Raw genomic sequence first — 19,932 nt, forward strand, 5'->3', positions numbered from 1 at the left:
TTAAGAGTTTCTAGTAAATGGTGGTAAAACACAACCACGTGTTAATCATTAAAGTATGCTGTTCTGTGGATAAGGCACCCACAATCAAATATTTAGTTATTCAAAGTATTTTATTTTGACGGCACAGTCGCTCAGCTTCCGGTATTTCTCTTCCGCTAGCCATCCAACTTGACATGTATCCATGGCAACCACTGTAGCTACAGCAGGTCCGGTCTTCTCACAGGGTATCCCGTCACCTTCTCTAGAGGCTATGAGCAGAGGAAATGACAGCAGCGACTAATGGGGAAATAAAACGTCATAAAAAAAATGAGTGTCACTGAGTTGTCTTAGTTCATGAGTTGTTTTGGGGAGTCATGATGCCATCACAGAGAGCACGGTACGGATGCGAAGCGGCGCGAAACGCTAAATGGAGAATGGCAGGTGAGTCGATGGCTGGATTGATGGAGTTTACCTACGGTAAAAACATTTATTTATTTAAAAACTTTATGAAGTGTAATACATTTACCAAGAGTAATTACATTTAATTCAATTTAATAAAAAAAATCTATTTATGCACTTGTTTTGGTTTCTTTCTTTTCTATTCTAGTAAGGACTTTCTGTGACAAATAATAATCTGTGTTTAAACTTGAATGGCTAACCTGTCTGTAACCTACTAGCGTAACTTTTTTACGATGATAAAGAATCACAATTACCTTTATTGGCCAAGTATGTGTACACATCCAAGGAATTCCAGCCCATTTTTTTCTGTTTTGCATTGTTCTTAGGTATTTACACATAAATACATAGGTATAGATTTTGGGGGGACGCAGGGGAAACTTCCCCCTCAATATTTAGAACATGTGCCTTTGCCCCCAGTAAAAACATAAAAGCTGGACTGGACTTTTATACCATAAACGGATGCAGAAAATACACAAATTTGTGCTTAAAATTTAAGTAAAAATGCAGGAAATTAAGTGTCCGATTCTCAGAATTTTCTGGCAAAGGACCCCTGTTTCATGTGTGTCCTCTCCAAAATTGAACCAAAACCTACACCCTTGTATAAATAGACATAAAAGCTAGGGACAAGGACAACAAATTTACACAAATATTTGGGGGGGGGGGTTATATAAATAATATAAGATTGTGATCCCATCTGAGCAGTGAAACATGTAAAACATTATGGTTTATCTGTGTTATTACAATAAGAAAGGTCTTGAATTCATAATGGTAGACCCCCCCCAACACAAACACACACTCACACTCACAAAGACCCTCTGAGGTCCCAGCAACCCCAAGAAAAGGCTGATTACGTCTTTCTTGACCGGCCACAGCTGGCTCTTTATGAAATGTTTGAGCTTGGATTTTGTTCTGCGTCCACTGCGAAAAGCTTTTATTGTTAAATGTGTGTGTTTTGCTGCTCATTCTCAGGGGGGGCAGTGGTGTCTTGTTAAAAGGGGTCACTAGTCATATTGGAGGGTCTTGTGTTTCTGTCTGTTGTTCTTCGTCTGGAAACAAAACAAAAAACGAACCCCCCACCGACTGGACGGATACCATCTCTCTGTCTCCCTCAGTGCCAGAAAGTGAAACGTCAAAGATGCTGTGTGTCTCTAATGCTTCATTAATCATGCAGATTCGGCTGAGCCCTAACCAGGTCACGCAAGCTTTTGTTAGGTTGTGTGTGTGGGTTTGCATGACTTAAGGAAGCCTAAATAATTCAGCCGGTGGGGCAAGGTGCTTGAAGAATCTCAAATGGCCCTTGCACTCCATGTGATGGAAAACACTCAAATCTGATCAGCCGGATTTGTTTTCACACACGCGCGCACACTAACACAGGATGAGGAACTGGTGTTGTATTACTTATGAGTTTTTCTTTGTGTACAAGTCTAGAAGAAACAATGTGATGACATTAGTGGGATTAAGTACACTTTCAATAATCCAGCTCTTGCTTTCTGTCTTTGTGCGTTGACCCCTGTCCTCCTTTTATCCGTTCTCCAGCTCCTCCCGTCCCCTTGTTAAAGCGTGCTGGTGGGGCACCCCAGCCATGGCCCATTCACCCCCACCCTACAGCACAGGTCCACAGGTCCCACTTCCCGCCTCCTGCTCCTCCTCCTCACCTTCCTCTCTTCCATACCCGCCATGCAGAGGAGAGCGCAGAGAGACCCCATCTGGTCACCATCATCCGCCCCTGTGCTCACAGTACACTACGCAAGGTGAACTCTCTATCAGTTTAAAATAAGACTCAGCTCAGATTTGTAAATGATATTTATGTTATGGAAAATATTACTTTATCTCTTCATCTTCAGAAAAATGTGTTCATTAAATTCTGGGCAAAGTGGGTGAAATACGTAAGATCCTTACGCCCTGATTTTGTGGCGGTATTTTACAAAAGGCCCTAAGATATTTAGTCAAGCAAACCTCATTGAATGCATATGTCGACTCCCCGACATATGGCACTCATATGTACACTTAATCAATCCCAAAATGTTCTACACAGTTCTTAAATTGTGAAAAAATATGGCACTCAGTCATCAAAACGTTGAGAACCCCTGATCTATGAGTTTTGTCTCAAAATGCTTGAAAATGGTCAATTTAGCTGTTAAGTTTCTAAGAAATGTCTCCTTACCCAAGACCCCCCATGGAGGGTTGGGTTGATGAAGGTGTAGATTGAAAATGGTCCTCCCCAATGTTAAATATATGATTACGGCCCTGGTTTATATGTTGTAACTAAAGGCTTTATCAATGGTTAATAAATATTTTACTGGTATGTCATTGATTAGTTATAAGGTGTTAATAAGACAATGTTTGGGTTGAGAGGTTGTAGGTGTTTACCCTTTCTATTTGGGAATATAAAGTCATAATGTTTGTAACACACTGACAAGCCCTCATGGGTGTTTCACTTGCTAATAAGTCTTTAAGCCTGCAATTATGAATGTTAACAAATGGTAAATGAATGGATTATTTTGGTGAAGGTATGTTGCAGTTTGGCCGTCCATAAGAGAGCTAGAAATACACCAAAATGACCCTGAACCAGGCAAAGGGGCTTTTTACAACCTGGCAACCCAAATGTTGCTCTCATTAATAGCACATCTAGAGAAAAGACATGGGAATTCATTTCATAACCTTGCTGTAAATTTTGTCTCTCTGTCCTCAAGGTGACAGTCCTTCTGAACCGTAGAGGTGTGGTGTCCTTTGAGCAACTGCTATTGGATATCTCTGAGGCATTGGGCTTTCCTCGCTGGCACAGGGCCAGAGTCACACGCCTGTACACGACCCACGCTCGAGAGGTGAGGCTCAATCACAGCTGCATTAACCCTACTAGGGAACCTTGAGGCAAAGATGATCTGATGGGCCCCTTTTAACCACTCTCCCACATCTGCGTTGTGTACCTGCCCCCCAGGTTTACTGTAAGGTGCAGGGAATATAACACATGAAAGCACAAAATCAAAAATATATGAAGGTTTTGACAGTAAATTTTGACACATGGACCCTCCTAATGACAGAGCCTGAAGATGAGGTGGAACACACCTTTAAGCCCTTTGTCATGTCAGCTGCTCTCATGCAAATGCTCAATTTAAATCACTCAAACAAGTTGATACATGGTGGACCTGGAGCTTTCAAAGTTCCTGAAGTGATGGGGCCCCGGGCCATTGTCACTCTTTGTCCTGCTCTGCCCAGTTGGTGATCCAGTTTGGGGCTTAACACTCACTGGTTTTCAGGTGACACCCATCTAATGAGTGGGGCAAATAAATCAAAAGGGCGGCAACAGTAAGCTGAAATAACGGGATATTTGGACATCATCCCAATGAGAATTTAGAAATATCATGCTCCCGGGCTGCATGCAATGATGAAACAAGGCTCTCAAAATCAAATGACCTGGGAGCCACTCTGTGTTCTCTCATAGAAGGCCCACTGCTTTCTGCTTCTTTCTGCTTTACAGAAAGAAATCTTGAGTGTGATTTCCAGAAAGAGACATTGCTGTTAAATTTTTCAAATGGTGCTTTGAGCACCACAAGCCAAGTGCCATCTAGTTTCATTGTATTCGAGAGAAGGCAGACATCTCCAACACTCAGCAACTCACACCAAAACAATCTAGGTTGATAAATAGCACTACAGGTAAGAGGAAAATTATCTAGTCTTGAGTTTTGGGTGAACTGTTCCTTTAAATCACAACTTAATCTCTTTTTCTTCAATAGGTGAAAGGTGTATGTGATTTCTTCCGAGGCGAGGTGGCCTTCCTGGCGCTGGGAAAGGCTCGTCCGGAACTGAGCAGTGTGCATGAGGCTCTGGAGGAGCTGTTTCCAGAACATTCCCATTACCGGGCCGATGCACTGCGGGCCTGGGAGAAAAGACTTCGCCCAGCGCCAGATAAAGCAGCTAAGACTGACAGTGGATACAGTGAGGGGACAGACAGCAGCGAGACACACACTAACCAAGACACAAATACACATGTCAAAAATCATACTAATACACACACAAGTACACAACCACCTCACCGTGTCGACACACACCAGCCTGAAAACCATAACTCAGATGTTCAGAAGTGTCATAAAAAGATTTCATGCAGGAAACCTGCTCACCTCCCCAACCACCTGCAGAGACTCCGTGTGAGGGGCGGGGTCAAGGAGCAACAGCCATCTGTCATTGGTCCGTTCAAACATGAGGAAGGTCTTAGAGAAGCAGACGTACCCTCTCCTACACTGTGTGAAGACTGCTTAGCAAGGAGAGTTAAACATCAGGGTCCAGAGCGACTCAATCCATTGTCAGGGAGAGTCCCACTTCCTCCTGTGTCGAGGAAGCAGAAAAGAAGTTCTTATGTAGAACAGGAAGTGAGAAAACTCTCCGTTCACATCAGCCCTCCACCTCCTCAGCCAATCAGAGGAGACAAGGAGAAGAGTGTTGCCCATTTAGTTTCAAACCCACTTCCAGATGTGGGTCAAGTACACGAGGAGAAACAGCAGAGGGCGACCTTTGACCTTCCCTCAGACGGCAGTGATGTCACCCTGACACATATTGAGCGTTGCTATGAAATTGGACGTGTGGTTGGTGACGGCAACTTTGCAGTAGTGCGAGAGTGCCGCCGACGTGACAATGGCCAAACCCTCGCTGTGAAGATTGTTGAACGCTCCAAGCTGATCGGTCGAGAGCACATGATGCAGAACGAGCTGAGCCTCCTGGGAAGCCTCTGTCACCCTCGCATTGTGCGGCTGTTTGCGCACCACCACACACACACTCACTTGTACCTGGTGATGGAGCTGGTGAGCGGGGGTGATCTGTTTGAGGCCATCAGTGAGAGGGGGAAGTTTCCGGAGGCAGAGGCGGGACTGATGGTGTCAGATGTGAGCGAAGCACTGAACTACATCCACTGCAAAAGTATCGTCCACCGAGACCTCAAACCAGAAAACCTGCTGGTAAGTGTCAGACAGACACAAAATACCTACAAAATCAGGCAAGACAACAAGACTTCATCAAACTTATCGTGAAATGGCCAAACTAGAGTGTTAGTACTCTGTCACCAAAACAAACACCATATCCTTCACTGATGACATCTTTTCCTATTACATCCTTGTCGAGGTGCATCAGCATTTACATAACAAAATATGTGTTCAAATGCGTCCCAGACGTCCTCGGCAAGTGGCTTGAGTGATTAGATAACATTTAAACTTCTATTCAGTGCTTTACACTTGTGATCTGATCGCCCAAGGTGTATTTTAAAGCATGTTTCAAAAGGGTCAATGATTTTGATAGTTTTGTGTGAATCTGTACGTGATGATTACATCTTTAAAAATTATACTGTTGGCATACTTTTTTTGTAAAAGTTTTAGACAACCTGTTTTCTACATTGCCACTAGGGTGTGCTAGAGATATTCATTTTAAAAATTCTACTCATAGTGGCTTTAATATTTAACCCTTTGAAACCTGAGCAAACTGACTTGGTTTCTTTCAAAAACACAGAAAGGAGGAAATAAATAATGAAGAAAAATGACCCAAAAAATTAGCAACAAATTAGTAAAAAGATAAAATTAAAAACATAAACATTTGTTTAAAAAAAAAAAAAACTGGAAAGGGGACTTAAAAAATATAATAATGTTGTAGCATTATTTAAATATAAAATAATGATAATTATACATAGATTTCCCCTAGCTTTTTAAAAATAATTTTCTAAATCTCATAATTTTTTTTTTGCAATTTGTGGAACATTTTTTATCAAGTTGGTCACTGCCTTTTCCCCCATGTTTCTGAAAGAAATTGCATCAATTTGCTCAGGGTTTACACGTTGAAATACTTGCAAAAGGGGTCTGAAAGCAGCACAAGAAAAGGTGATGTCCCTCCAGGTTTCAAAGGGTTAAAAAGCAAATTTATTCAATATATATATTTTTTTGTCTCATAATGTTATATATTCAAAATTGGCTTTAAAGAAAGTTTTTCTATATTATTTTCCATTAAATTAGAACAAAAATGATAAAAACTGAGGTCAATATTCTGCAAAACTAAAAATACATAACAGTGTCAGTAACACAAGTTTTTATAGCGAGCGTGATATTTGATTATTGAAATATAGTCTCAACGCCTCCGTGCCTGACTCTGTTTCTGTCTGTGTCTTGTCTTGTCTTGTCTCAGATAGAGCGTGTGGCTGCTGGCATCTGCAGGCTGAAGCTGGGAGACTTTGGTCTCGCCATGATTGTGACTGAACCAGTCTACACGATATGTGGCACACCCACATATGTAGCTCCAGAGATTCTCTGCGAGACAGGTGTGCTGTTTGCTGCAGAAATCACTACTTTACCAAAAATAATGTAAAACTCTAACACTTCTGTTCTTGTTAATTTCTGATATAATTTTGAGTGGTATTTTCAAAATTAAAGGAGTATGTGTAAGATTTAGAGGGACTCAGTGCCATCTAGTGGTGAGGATTACCGATTGCAACCAGCTGAAACTTCTCCTGGTTAGAATTCCTTCAGTGTTGTTCAGGAGCTTTTTACAAGGAGCCAAATTATCCACATGGGTCTATTTTCAAATGTGAAAGGCCCTATCTAGAGCCAGTATTTGGTTTGCCCATACTGGGCTACTCTAGAAACACATGGCGGTATCCATAGACAAGGATCTTCTCCTTATGTAGATATAAATGTCTCATTCTAAGGTAACAAAAACACAACAATTCTTATTTTCAGGTGATTATAAAGAAAACACACTTGCTATATTATATTATATTCCTGCTGATACAACCCCCTAAATTCTACACACTGGACCTTTAATTGCGGTTTGACCCAACAGGTTATGGAGTTGCAGTGGACATATGGGCTCTGGGTGTTATTCTCTACATCCTGCTGTGTGGATTTCCACCATTTCGCAGTCGGGATCGGGACCAGGAAGAGCTGTTCCAGCTAATAAAACAGGGACAAATCCACTTCCTGTCCCCCTACTGGGACCCCATCTCAGAAGGTGAAAAGTACAGAATAATAAAGTGTGCAATCACAAGCAACTAAATATACACTCTGTTTATTATTAATATGTATGTGTGTGTTTGTGTGCAGAAGCCAGAGGCCTTGTCAGAGCTCTGCTTCAGTCAGACCCCACAGCGAGGCTGACGGCAGAGCAGACCTTGCTGCATCCCTGGGTGAAGGCTATGGCTTCAGTTTGCAGGCAGAGGGCACTCTCAGACAAAACTCAGAGAGAGACAACAGATACTGGAGCAGGACCAGACAAGTTGAGACCAGCCCAGAGGCTCGCTCAGATCAATGCAGCAGAAACAGTGATGAACAAAACACCAGGACACACCAGCAGCGAGGGAGAAAAAGAGTTCAGTAAACCTGATGAGAGACAAAGTGAGATGAACACAGTTAGAGGACAAGATGCGGACAAACCAACACAAGTGCACACACCTTCAGAGGCCACACCTGGTCAGCAGAGACCAGAGTGCACCCCTACAGTTTCTGCCTCAGCCAGCAGACCAGAAATACAGGATCCAGGTCCCCTAAACTGTGATGCTGGCGGCCCAATGAGCCAGAGAGTTGAACTCAATGAACTCAGTGCCCCCCCTGCTCAAACAGAACTTCCATCCCAGATTACGACACAATCGAACCAGAACGGCCAACAGCAGTCACCTCCATCTTCACCACCTAATACAGCACAAACCAGAGCGGGTCATCAGAACATCACCTCCACCCTGCCCAACCCCACCACAACCACTGTCCAAAACCACCCAGCCGAACACTATGACGAGCCGAACTGTCACACTACCACCACCCACCTACCCACGCAGTCTTGACCTCAATGTCAATCTCCCGTTTAACCGTGTGATTAGATCAGGGTCATCACTTTCATTGTTCCGGACAATACCGCAGATTTCCTGCCAGCTGAACCCTTGAACAACCTGCAGATGATGTGATTTACTCTCCTGGGATTGAATAGGGTCTGATTGATGAGGCAAAATAAATCTCATAAATGTGTGTAATCCATGTATCCTGCAATCACAAACTGATGACGAAACGTTGTGTAATGACCAAGGTATGACAGGAAGTGGAGACACAATGTGAGCACTGTGTTGAAATGAATGGAGTCGATCATGTAGGATTTAATTTAAATGTAAACATACAGTATTTACAGTTTGTCAGTGTTTCTAATGTTGTGTATTCATGAAAATACTTTTAAGTACATTTCTGAAGTTTTTTTTTTTCTTCTGCAAGCCATGTTTGACTCAATGTGGTATGTTATCGTGTCCGCCATTACGAGTGGTATCTATTTTTGATTGCTTGTGGGGCGACACTGACGGACTTCCCCTTTAAGTCAATTCTTAGAAGTCTGTGCAAGGCTTGTTTATCCAGCAACATTTGTTTACTACATGTTCATGAACTAAAAATACCTGTACCAAGAACTTTTCCTTTAAGTCCCCGTAAAGTTTGCCATATTTACTAAACTCTTGAATGCCACCTCTCTGACAGTGTGTTTATTGTGTATATTTTGGCAACAAACTACTGCTTATTTGAATTAATAATCCTGGCACTGTTATCTTGTGACGGCAAACAGATAGCAAATTAATGTGTGGTAAAATTCAGTGGAGAATAATGGCCATTCAGGCCAGTGTGAGACCACATACAGCTACTGGCTGAGCTGTGTGTGCATAGCTGAGGGTGGTATGTCTCACTGCCATTCCACACAGACCAAATAAGGCATATCTGTCTGTCCAATGGGAGTGGTTAGCCCTGTCCCTGCCGATTGCAGACAGCTGACACTTTGACATCCTGCCCCACCTATGCCAAGCACACACACATACACACACAGCCCCCCATCCAGTAGGGCAACACAAATGCACCCCTCCCAGCCCTTGAGGCAGCTAATCCACATATCTGGGGCACTGATGGGATGAATAAACTTATAGATGACCTAGTATCAGTGGCCAAGGTTAGCTGAGGCTTTCTTCGATCACCCTGTTTTTCTGGCTGAATTATTTATGCACAAACACTGGGCCCCTCACGACCAGTTGAACCACGTTGATAGAAAACAGCCACATGGCAGCAAAAACAATGTGTTTTTGTTAAAAGTTTTTCATGTCACAGATTATTTAAGGTGTTATAACAACTTGTAGACGTGGTTTATAAACATTGCATGTGTATAAAGGATGCGTGCCTCTATCGGAGTGGCCTAAATTTGTCGCATATCAGTTTTTGGTCACCTTTCAAGTCCTGCCATACACTGACCCGCAGGTGCTCACCACGCATGCGCCGTGTAAAACTCTTTAAATACCCCAAGTCATCTGCCACAATAAAACATTCCGCTGTCAGCCAACACACGGCTGTAGTGAAGTAGTCTCAGGCACACAGAGGCCGTTACAGATACACGCAAAAAATACTTACTTTTAAATACTTCTATTATTAGAAACGATTGAGAGCCTGCCTGACTAATAACGAGTGTGACCCGGAGTCGTAAAGGCTGTGCAGGGTGAAGTCGGGGGAGACGGACAGGAAAAAAACAAAGATGGCTGTGTAACCAGAGAGACGAGTCCCAACAGAACTCTCTCTAACGGCAGCTTTAATCACCGACAGGTCCCGTGGGTCCCGTGGACAGTCAGCCGGTACCGGAGCAGGGACGTTAGATGAGCAGCCGAGCTGGGCCGCCGGTGTACATCGTTGTAATCTGCTGTCATTGCGAATAACGGCGTCGAGAGTACAACAACAGCTGAGAGCCGCCTGAGTTGTTTTTGTTCTGCCTGGGCAAAGCGAGAGGACTGCTGTGTTTTTGTCAACGTAGCTAGCCGCATAGTCTGCTAGCCTCACTGTAAGTCAACAAAACTAGTCAACGTTTAATTGAGTCATAATTACATTTTGCACATGCTCTCGTTATTACACAATCATTGGCTTGTTAAATTCCAAGTTCGTAAGTGGAGGGTGGCATTATTTTTAATAATAAGTTAGCCTGCATTCCTTTCTGACAGCCTGCTGCCGTAGCGTTAGCCTAGCTAACGTTAGCTAGCTGTCAGCTGACCGTTAGCTTGACAGGTTGTAAGCTAGCCCTGAGCTAACCTGCTTATATTTCGGGCTCAGCCTGGTCGCGGCAGGTACATCTCAGAAATCTCTAGACAGTCATCGCTATGTCTTCACTGGAAGAGAGAGACGTGGGCGTTGTGGCCGCCCCTGGCTCCTCCTCGGCCGGCATGGGGGTCGGGGCCGTGGGGGCAGCGGTGGAGGCTGTCGCTGGGGTCGCAGCCATGCAGGAGGAGGTCGGGATACGGCGAGAAGGGCCCGAGCCAGACGCAGACGAGCCACCCAAGAAGAGGGTGAGATTGCCCGAGGGAGAGTCAGGAAAGCTGGAGGAGAGACTGTACTCAGTGCTGTGCTGCACCGTGTGCCTAGACTTGCCCAAGGCGTCTGTATACCAGGTAAACGTGGTGTCAATCACAACACTTCCCCTCATAACCCTAAACCTACTGTCAAACAACAGTAAACAAGCTGCACCTCACACTAGAAACTCCCCATGTGTCCCAACCTCCGAGCTCACAGACGACCTGTTGAATGTGTTGGCCAGCTCCATTTATTATTAGTGATGTTAGACTGAACACAGGCCCCAAGCTGAGCCATGAGGCTGAGAGACCAGACACACCCAGGCCGAGTGGCCAGCTGTACTGTGAATTATCCTCAAACAACCCTCAGCAAAAACCACATTCCCAAACCCCACATCCAACATCCAGATCTCAACCAAAACCTAAAATTTAATTAATAATCTCCTGCCCTTCCCTTTGATCCACCCCAGCATTCACCTTAGTGACCTCAAACTGCTCTCTTCAATGTCAAGTGAACACATTTGTAATTAATAATTGTTCAGGTGGTCTTAAACATTTACATGCCCTTCTGCACCATGCAGCCCACATGTTCTCGGCAGTCATTTAACATTTATTAACAATACTGTGTAAACACATGCTCTTTCCATACACAATCTTCTGCCCTTAACATACATGCATATCAATTAAAAAGCACAACAAGTAAAATATTAGGCCTGTTAATCCATATGCCCACCAAACCTTGTCAATATTTACATAGAAAAGTATGCAACCCCTGATCTCTCTCTATAAAAGTATTTCTTAAGTTGTACTCTGGCTTTTATATATTTCCATTTCTGTCACTATTGTAATGTGAAGCTGAAGCTAAGCCATTATTTTAACTTATATTGAATTAAAATAGACAAAGGAAATACACCTAGCCTTAGCCAAACATGTCTAATGACATTTCCCCCAAATTGTGTTGATTTTAATATAAAGTAGAATCCTAAAATAGTCTCTAAATTTTTTTTTCAAGCATTCCCAAGTAAAAACCACAACTGTAACAAATTATAATCACATTTTTGTCATAACATTCAACAAGAAAAGTTTACTTTCAATTTTCCAGCTTGCACTAACGCAAGTATTTTTTGTTGTTTTTGTCACTGTAATGATTTTCTCCACTTTCCTCATACATTTTGTGTGACTGTCACCTCACCTTTTTCCCCACCACAGTGTACCAATGGACACCTGATGTGTGCAGGCTGTTTCATCCACCTCCTGGCTGACTCTCGTCTCAAGGAGGAGCAGGCCACATGTCCTAACTGCAGGTACGCCCAGTTAGCTGTAGACAGGAGCACTTCCTGAATCTTGCACATAGAAATACAAACTAGCTCTTTAGTCCAATCAGAAGAAGTCATTTACTTTAGTTGATGATTATTAGTCTGAGCATCACTGTGGATATCGATACATCTAAATATGATAATTGTTTATACACACATTTGAGTGCTCCCACACTGCTGTGTCAAAACAGTTTTGCAGCCTAATAATTTAGATAGAATACTTTTTGTCTAGTTAAATAAATGATCTAGAAAATTGGATTTGTCTCTGTCAGTTCTGAGTCAGGTATGTATGTAAATAGCAATTAGAGCATCGAAAAAACATAAATACAATTGAGCTAAGGCAAGCAGAGAATGATGTCAAACAGCAGGAAAAACAGTGATGCAGTGATGACGGTAAGATGCCCCCAAAAGCCACACTGGGCTCTTTAAGTCAGTGGTTCCCAACTGGTCCAGCCACAGGGTCCAGATTTCTTCTTCTAGTTCAAGGTCTTCTTCTAGTTCAAGGTCCAAACAGTTTAATATATTCAGCATCATACTTGTGTTTGGCCATGTCGTTGAGCTAGTTTGCTGTCTCTGTTAAGTAGCCGTCCATTAGAGGCCGTTTACACGTTGCCGGCTATTTTCATAAACGGACATTTCAGCGTCTCCGTTTTCAAAAAGATCTTCGTTTACACTTACCCGTGTATATATACACAAGAGCATGCCAAACCTGTAGGTGGCAGTGTAACGAGAAGCTCAAGCCTTCCATGTATCCATTGTCACCATAGCAACATAGGTCGCTTTATCCAATATCTCTGGTCGCACTTTTGACACAGGCGCAAGTTCCGGTGCATACTGTGACGTCGACTGCCTATAACGCCGTTTATCTCCGTTTATCTCACTTTATCTCAGTTTACATGCAAACGCGCAACTGGAGTTTTCCAAAATCTCCACTCTGGCCGGAGTTTTTAGAAAGACTCGTTTTCAGAGGAGAAATCTCCGTTTGCGTGTAAAGAAGGGCACAAACGAAGGAAGATGTCTCCGTTTATCAAAATCACTGTGTACGTGTAAACGGCCTCTTAGTCCCTCGCTCTACAGCAGGAAACGGTACCGTATTTCAAAATAAACTGTGTTTTTTACAAACTTAACATGTTCACAAGTCACTTAAGATCCATTCAGAATGGACCGGAATCCCACTTTTGGGCCACAACCCACCATTTGGGAAAATGCAAAAACAACTCAACACAACTGTCCAGCAGTTGAGAAAAGCATAATGTCATGGTTGTGCATACTTCACCAACTTGTCTTAACATTCTTCACATACCACAAATGTTACGTATACACTGCTGCCCTGAGGTATGATTTGTGGTTGTCTTTGTGTAGGTGTGAGATCAGCAAGAACCTGTGCTGCAGGAACCTCGCGGTGGAGAAGGCTGTCAGTGAGCTGCCGACAGAATGCACCTTCTGCCTAAAACAGTTCCCCCGCTCCAGCTTAGAGAGACACCAGAAAGAGGAGTGCCAGGACAGGTATACACCACGTACACACTCAAAACACACACATACACAAAAACATGTCCCAGTGGAGAGTTTTGGCAGCAGGGAAAGAACCCAAACTCAGATGAAACAGGAAGTTCAGTGATTTATTGTGCATAAATGTGCTTACAGGGAGGTGTTGGTAGGCAGGCAGATTCAGATTCCAAAGCACAAGGTACATGGCAACTAGGATGAAGTGTCAGAGGAACAAAGGATCTGAGCTGGTGTTTGCAGTGAGTGACTAATGAGGGAAGTGAGAACAGGTGAGCAGGTGCATGAGGAAGTCTGGTGAAAAAGTATGATGGCATCTGGTGGACAGGTAGGAAATTGCAAGAAATGTTTGTAGGAAGTGATAAAGTGGGTACAGAGAGGAACAGACAGCTCTTTATCATCATGATATTTAACCGTTTGGAGCATTTTGACCAAAAATAAATAGGTTCGGAGTCTGAGTAGCAGGTTTTCCTTGATCTGACTTGCAAACTATGACAAAATCATGTCATTTTCCACAGGTTGGAAAGACAGGATGGAGAGGGTAACAATGTCAGAAAAAAGACCTCGCAGTGCTTTCAGTGTTAGCTTGTTCATACTTATATTTTGGTAATAAACAAAAATCTGTAATAACAGAGCAAAAGCTTACAGGTAGAGGTTATCAGCTTGATCCACCATCTTGCTACCACTGTTTAGTTTCATTGTATGTTATGCAACCCCCTCTGTTAATGACACATCCTTGATTACAATGATTGCTCTCAAAACTGGTGGAAATGCAGGCTGGTTTGCTTGATAGCAGCAAGGTTCCAAGAATCCTGAACTGACGCAGCTCAAGAACCAGAGCTAATGTGGTGGAAACGGGGACAGAGAGGCATAGTGTGATAGAACACAGTTTCCTAGCTAAGTAATCTCCTAAACTAGTGGTTCAACACTTGTGTGAAGTCTCAAAATGAGTTCCAGTCAGTTTCTCCAGAAATAACAGAAACTTTAATCAAGTCAGTTCAGGGTCTTTCAGTTTACAAAGTAGTTTAATAGAAACTTATCTAACACACACCTAAAACTACCAGTACAACTCACCAGTACATATCCGTGGGCATGTGTGCATGTGGTAACGGTATCACACGGGGTTAATTTGGGGAAGATGGGCGAGCATGTGACCTGCTACTTCTGAGGAGAGGAAAAAAACAGCTGATTTGATTACAGAGTGTTTGTCTTTTGTCTGTGACGCTCATGCTGGGCCACATTTGCATGCATGAAATCCTATGGGGTTGTTGCTATAGCAACAGGTGACCCTGCTCAGGACAGCTGTGCCCGTGCTTATGTTGCCATGACAACGGCCATGGCAGTTAGCAGGTTTTTGGTCAGGTCAGGCTGAAAAGCGTGCAGGTCTCCTGTGAGGATCTGACTGCTTCTTACATAAATGTGATGTTGCTGTTCTCAGGAATGCCACCATTATGTTTTTTAGGATAGTACACCCATCTGAAAATCGGACTCAGGATTTAATTTGCAGCAATTACAGTCAGTGATTACAGGTGTTTTAAAATACCTGACTACAGTATTGAACCACTTCCAGCTGCCTGATTATATAAGACAGAACTTTGTAGTTAACATGAGGTGAATGACGTCAGTGTGCTTTTAATTATCCTTGGTTCACCACAGAGGCTAACTGGTACCTTTCACATTATTAATACCTCACTGTTATGTTTGAGAAAGGAACAGGTATTCATTGAACAGCACCTCAGTCCAGGTTGTGACTGATATAAATCCAAGTCTTTTCTTTCCTTGAGGTTGGCTTTCAGCACAGATGTATCATTAGTACAGTGTTAATTAGCCTAGGTTCACAGCCTAGGCTAATTAACACCTCTTGATATTATTAGTACCTTCCTCTCACTGCAGGAAAGTACATGTATTCATCACAAAGCACCTCTAATTTATATAAAGCCGTGTCTCTCCTTCCTCGAGTTTGTTATTTAACTCGCACTCGTCATTATGTTGCCAGGGTGACACAGTGTAAGTACAAGAGGATTGGCTGCCCTTGGCAAGGTCCGTTCCATGAGCTGCCAGCGCATGAGAGCGAGTGCTCCCATCCCACCAAGACTGGTACAGAGCTGATGGGAATACTGGGAGAGATGGACCAGAGCCACCGCAGAGACATGCAGCTCTATAACAGCATCTTCAGCCTGCTCTGCTACGAAAAGATCGGGTTCACAGGTAAATGCAAACAGTCAATAAATGTCTGCCTGTGAAGTTTGTGAAATTATCTTTATGTAGCACATCCTTCTCTCACTTCAGATGTTATATTCCCCTCTCCTTCACTCCCACTTATTATCTGTATTCCTGTGTCAAATCTTCTCCTCCCCTCATGTTTCCATCCAGAGGTGCAGTTCAGGCCGTACCGCACCGATGACTTCATCACTCGTCTGTACTATGAAACACCACGCTTCACCGTTCTCAACCAGACATGGGTGCTGAAGGCCCGCGTTAACGACTCTGAGCGCAACCCCAACCTGTCCTGCAAGCGCACCCTCTCCTTCCAGCTCATCCTCAAAAGCAAGGTACACACACTGCTCTGTCTGTTTGTGTTTATTTTTTAAAGTTTTTAGTATGCACTTGTTTTCACAAGGTGAAATAAAAGATTTAAGACTTCTTCTACAAACAAGAAAGACTTAGTTCTCTCAGACTTTGGTCTCAAATTTGTTAAAATCTGTGTTAGCGAGCACTTCTCCTTTACCAAGAAAATCCATCCTCCTGACAGATGTGGCATATTAAGATGCTGATTAAACAGCATCATTGCTACACATTTGATTTAGGCTGATCAATAAAAAGCCACTCTATAATGTGTAGTTTCATCTTGAAAAATTACATTTAACAGGCACACATAAATATTGATTTCACATGACTAGGGCTCCCTCGCTTGAGGCAGTGACTCTTCCCCAACTCTTCTCCGGGACGGGTGAGAGTCACAGCCTCAAGCGAGGGAGTTCAAGTATCTCGGGGTTTTGTTCACGAGTGAGGGTAGAATGGAGCGTGAGATGGATCGGCGGTCCAGAACAGCTTCTGCAGTGATGCAGGAGGCGAAGCTTTCGATTTATTGGTTAATCTACGTCCCAACCCTCACCTATGGTCATGAGCTCTGACTAGTGACCGAAAGAATGAGGTCACAGATACAAATGGCCAAAATGAGTTTCCTCTGTGGGGTGGCTGGGCTCAGCCTTAGAGATAGGGTAAGGAGCTCGGACATCCGGAGGGAGTTCGGAGTAGAGCCGTTGCTCCTTCGTGTTGAAAGGGGTCAGTTGAGGTGGTTCAGGCATCTGATCAGGATGCCTCCTGGGCACGTCCTGCTGGAGATGTTTCAGGCACGTCCCACTGGTAGGAGGCCCTGGGGCAGACCCAGAACACACTGGAGGGATTACATATCTCATCTGGCCTGGGAACACCTCTGGGTCTCCCAGGAGGAGCTGGAAAGTGTTGCAGGGGAGAGGGATGTTTGGGGTGCTTTGCTCAGCCTGCTGCCCCTGCAACCAGGCCAGATGAAAATGGATAGGGCCACAGACACATGTTTTTTGGTCACACAAGATGGAGTGGAGAGAGCACTTCTCCAAAATGCTAGACGCCATCAGAGGTGAGCAGTACCCACTCAAATTAGCTACATCAACGGACTGTAGTCAGGTCCAGACACTGCTGAGGATGAAGAGCATGCAGACGAGCTTCACTGAAATGGTTTCTGATGCAGAAATACTTCAGTGAGCAAATCTCAGATGACTTTCAGGACGGATGTGGTTACATGTGGTCTGCAGCTGCGAGGAGCGATAACAAAAGTGTTGCATTTATATTTTTGTTCAGTGTATGTGTGTGTGTCAAAACTCCCTGTGAGCTCCCATCTCTTGTCAGTTTCTTTATTTAATTTTCTCTTCAGTGCTTTGGTTGTTGTGCTGTCATCATTGCGCAGCAATAAGTGGCGTCTCTTCATATTCATTAGTATGGGTAGTGTGACGTTGTACTGTTGTGTTTAGGTAGAAAAAAAATATCATTATCATATTTGGTCCACCCCTTGTCTGCAGATGTTGTGACTAATACAGCGACATGCTTGTGTGTGCGCAGGTGAACTCAGCCCTGGAGTGCTCCTTCCTGCTGCTGAAGGGGCCTTATGACGATGTGCGGATCAAGCCGGTCATCCACCACCACTCCTTCAGCAACGACACCAACGAGACCGACTACGTCCCTCTGCCCATCTCAGATTCGGTGGAGTGCAACAAACTGCTGGCCGCCAAAAACATCAACCTGCGCCTGTTCATCTTCCAAGTCCAAAAATAAAGAGTGAGGGAAGAGGAGGAGGAGGAGGAGGAGGATGGAGAGGATGAGGGAGGAGAAGAAGAAGACGAAGAAGAAGAAGAGGGGTGATGGAGGGTGAGGGGCTGAGAGAGAGGAGTGATGAAGATTAAAGAGACACCACTGAACCACTGATACCTCTTAACACCGACACACACACAGACACACACAAATACACACATATACTCTCACAAACATTCATGCAGGGTACACACACATCTACACTCACACACACACACACACCACTAATTACACTTACCTCCTTTTACAAGATAGTGAGACCCCTTGCTCGGGGAGCTGTGAGTTGCTATGGAGATGGGTGGGCTTTGTTATGGAATGGAGGGGTGGGGTGAAACCTGCAAAGGCACAGGCGGGGCTGTTGGGGTGAAGGAGCAGGGTCTGTGATGGTTGGTGTGTACCTGTGGAGGCTCTCTGAGGTCATGTAGTGTCTGACCTTTCACCCCTGACACCCGCAGCCAAAGGTAGCACACACACACCAAACAAAGCAGGATTTGCTGGGTGCATTTGTTGCGTACATGCTTGTGTATGTGTGAGAGAGAGAAAGTGAGCGGACGCTGGAGTGTGTCCCAAACTCTTGCTTTTATGTCGAGATGTCCCAAAGACACGTGATAATGTGAAAATAGAGTGATTGACTCTACTGAGCTGTTCTTTGGACACGTGAGTGGATGTAGAGGGCGCGCGCGTGTGTGTGTGTGTGTGAGAGAGTGTGTGTTTGTCCTTTCCGTCTACAAACTCTATGCCTGAGTCTCGTCAACAGTTTCTGTCTGTTTTGGCAAAAGTGTGTGTAAAGCTTTCGCCAGAGCAGACGAAAGACGGCGTTCCCCCCCCCCCGCTAGTGATATCCTTTCACCTTTCAACTCGAGGAGAGACGGCCTGGCTGCATGCATATTTTAGTTCTTCAACCTCTTCCTCCAGCTGTGGTTATATTTAACCTTCAACACTAATACCATTTTTATTTCTCTTAACCCCAAGTATTTAAGTACCTGTGAACTTTTATTCTTTTTATTTTGGGTTTTAGCGTGTGACTGATTTTGTGTGTGTGTGTCTAAAAGATCATAACTGTGAGATTCATGTGAAAACCTCCCTATTAGACAAACCGTACAATCCTTGAGGACATGACAGACCTTCAGGTTCACTGTATGTCAGCTGCTTTTTGGTAATTTGATTATCTGCAGATTTATTAGGGACTTTGCGCCCCTTCAGCACAAAAACAACTGGGTCCTGCATGCCTACATACTCTGCATCTTAAAGGCACGGTCAGATATGAGCGAGTGCAGGCGACTGACCTGCTAGCTTGCTAAATACTGGGAAATATGAAGCTATTGGTACCTTTTTTAAATTTCCTTATGTTCCATGCCTGTCTGCTTACTGACTGCCAGCCAGGCAGCATCTCTAATGTAGGGCAATTTGTAATTCAGCTCATTAAACATGGCAACAATCAATGGGTCCTCCATATTTACTTTTTTACTATTGTTCAGGCTGCGAATTTGCCAGTCAGTGTTCACTGAAGTCGAAGATGAGATTTGCTTTGCCATCAGGAGCCAATGTTTTATACGCCCCTTTGCTCGCACTAAATGGGAGTGAACAGGAGGTGAAAATTTGCCGGTGTTAATTTCATGCATGTGTGACCATGCCCTAAAACCTTTATTTATTTTAGTTTATATATATATATATATATATATAAATTATATACATATATTAATATATATATTATATATATATATATATATATATATATATATATATATATATATAACAGTTTGTTGTGTTAAAAATATTCTTGATTTTAAGATAGTAATTAGATTTATAAATCAGTGAGGGCGACCTATATTAGCCAACGTTAGCTTATTGCTAAATCTGCGTTTTCAGTTGAATAGAATTTGATGTCCTACTAATAAAAGTATGACGCAGTTAAATCCAGAAATCCTCAATTTATCCCCAGCAGCAAGGTAATGGAGAATCTTTAGCCAAGAAGACGCCGCTCCGTGCGTCAAAACTGCTCCACTGCTCGTT

General features: G+C 43.5%; 2 protein-coding genes and 1 long non-coding RNA gene across 3 annotated transcripts; 2 read left to right on the plus strand and 1 right to left on the minus strand.

Moving 5' to 3' along the window:
- The first annotated feature begins 119 nt into the window (after nt 1-119).
- On the plus strand, nt 120-8,910 carry dclk3 (doublecortin-like kinase 3). The gene is made up of 7 exons (XM_033636866.2): nt 120-420; nt 1,975-2,189; nt 3,132-3,263; nt 4,173-5,387; nt 6,598-6,730; nt 7,252-7,419; nt 7,512-8,910. The coding sequence occupies exons 1-7, from the start codon at nt 354-356 to the stop codon at nt 8,243-8,245; spliced, it is 2,664 nt and encodes an 887-aa protein (XP_033492757.1). The 5' UTR covers nt 120-353; the 3' UTR covers nt 8,246-8,910.
- On the minus strand, nt 7,510-13,819 carry LOC117263475 (uncharacterized). The gene is made up of 3 exons (XR_004502187.2): nt 13,712-13,819; nt 11,946-12,096; nt 7,510-7,787 (listed from the first exon to the last, which is right to left on the minus strand). It is a non-coding gene; the product is annotated as an uncharacterized LOC117263475 (long non-coding RNA).
- On the plus strand, nt 9,729-17,943 carry zftraf1 (zinc finger TRAF-type containing 1). Its single transcript, XM_033636867.2, has 7 exons — nt 9,729-10,251; nt 10,518-10,852; nt 11,963-12,057; nt 13,432-13,575; nt 15,569-15,780; nt 15,946-16,124; nt 17,671-17,943. The coding sequence occupies exons 2-7, from the start codon at nt 10,565-10,567 to the stop codon at nt 17,881-17,883; spliced, it is 1,131 nt and encodes a 376-aa protein (XP_033492758.1). The 5' UTR covers nt 9,729-10,251; nt 10,518-10,564; the 3' UTR covers nt 17,884-17,943.
- Nucleotides 17,944-19,932: the final 1,989 nt, after the last annotated feature.

Source organism: Epinephelus lanceolatus, chromosome 16 (assembly GCF_041903045.1).
Source record: "Epinephelus lanceolatus isolate andai-2023 chromosome 16, ASM4190304v1, whole genome shotgun sequence".
Taxonomy (NCBI): domain Eukaryota; kingdom Metazoa; phylum Chordata; class Actinopteri; order Perciformes; family Serranidae; genus Epinephelus; species Epinephelus lanceolatus.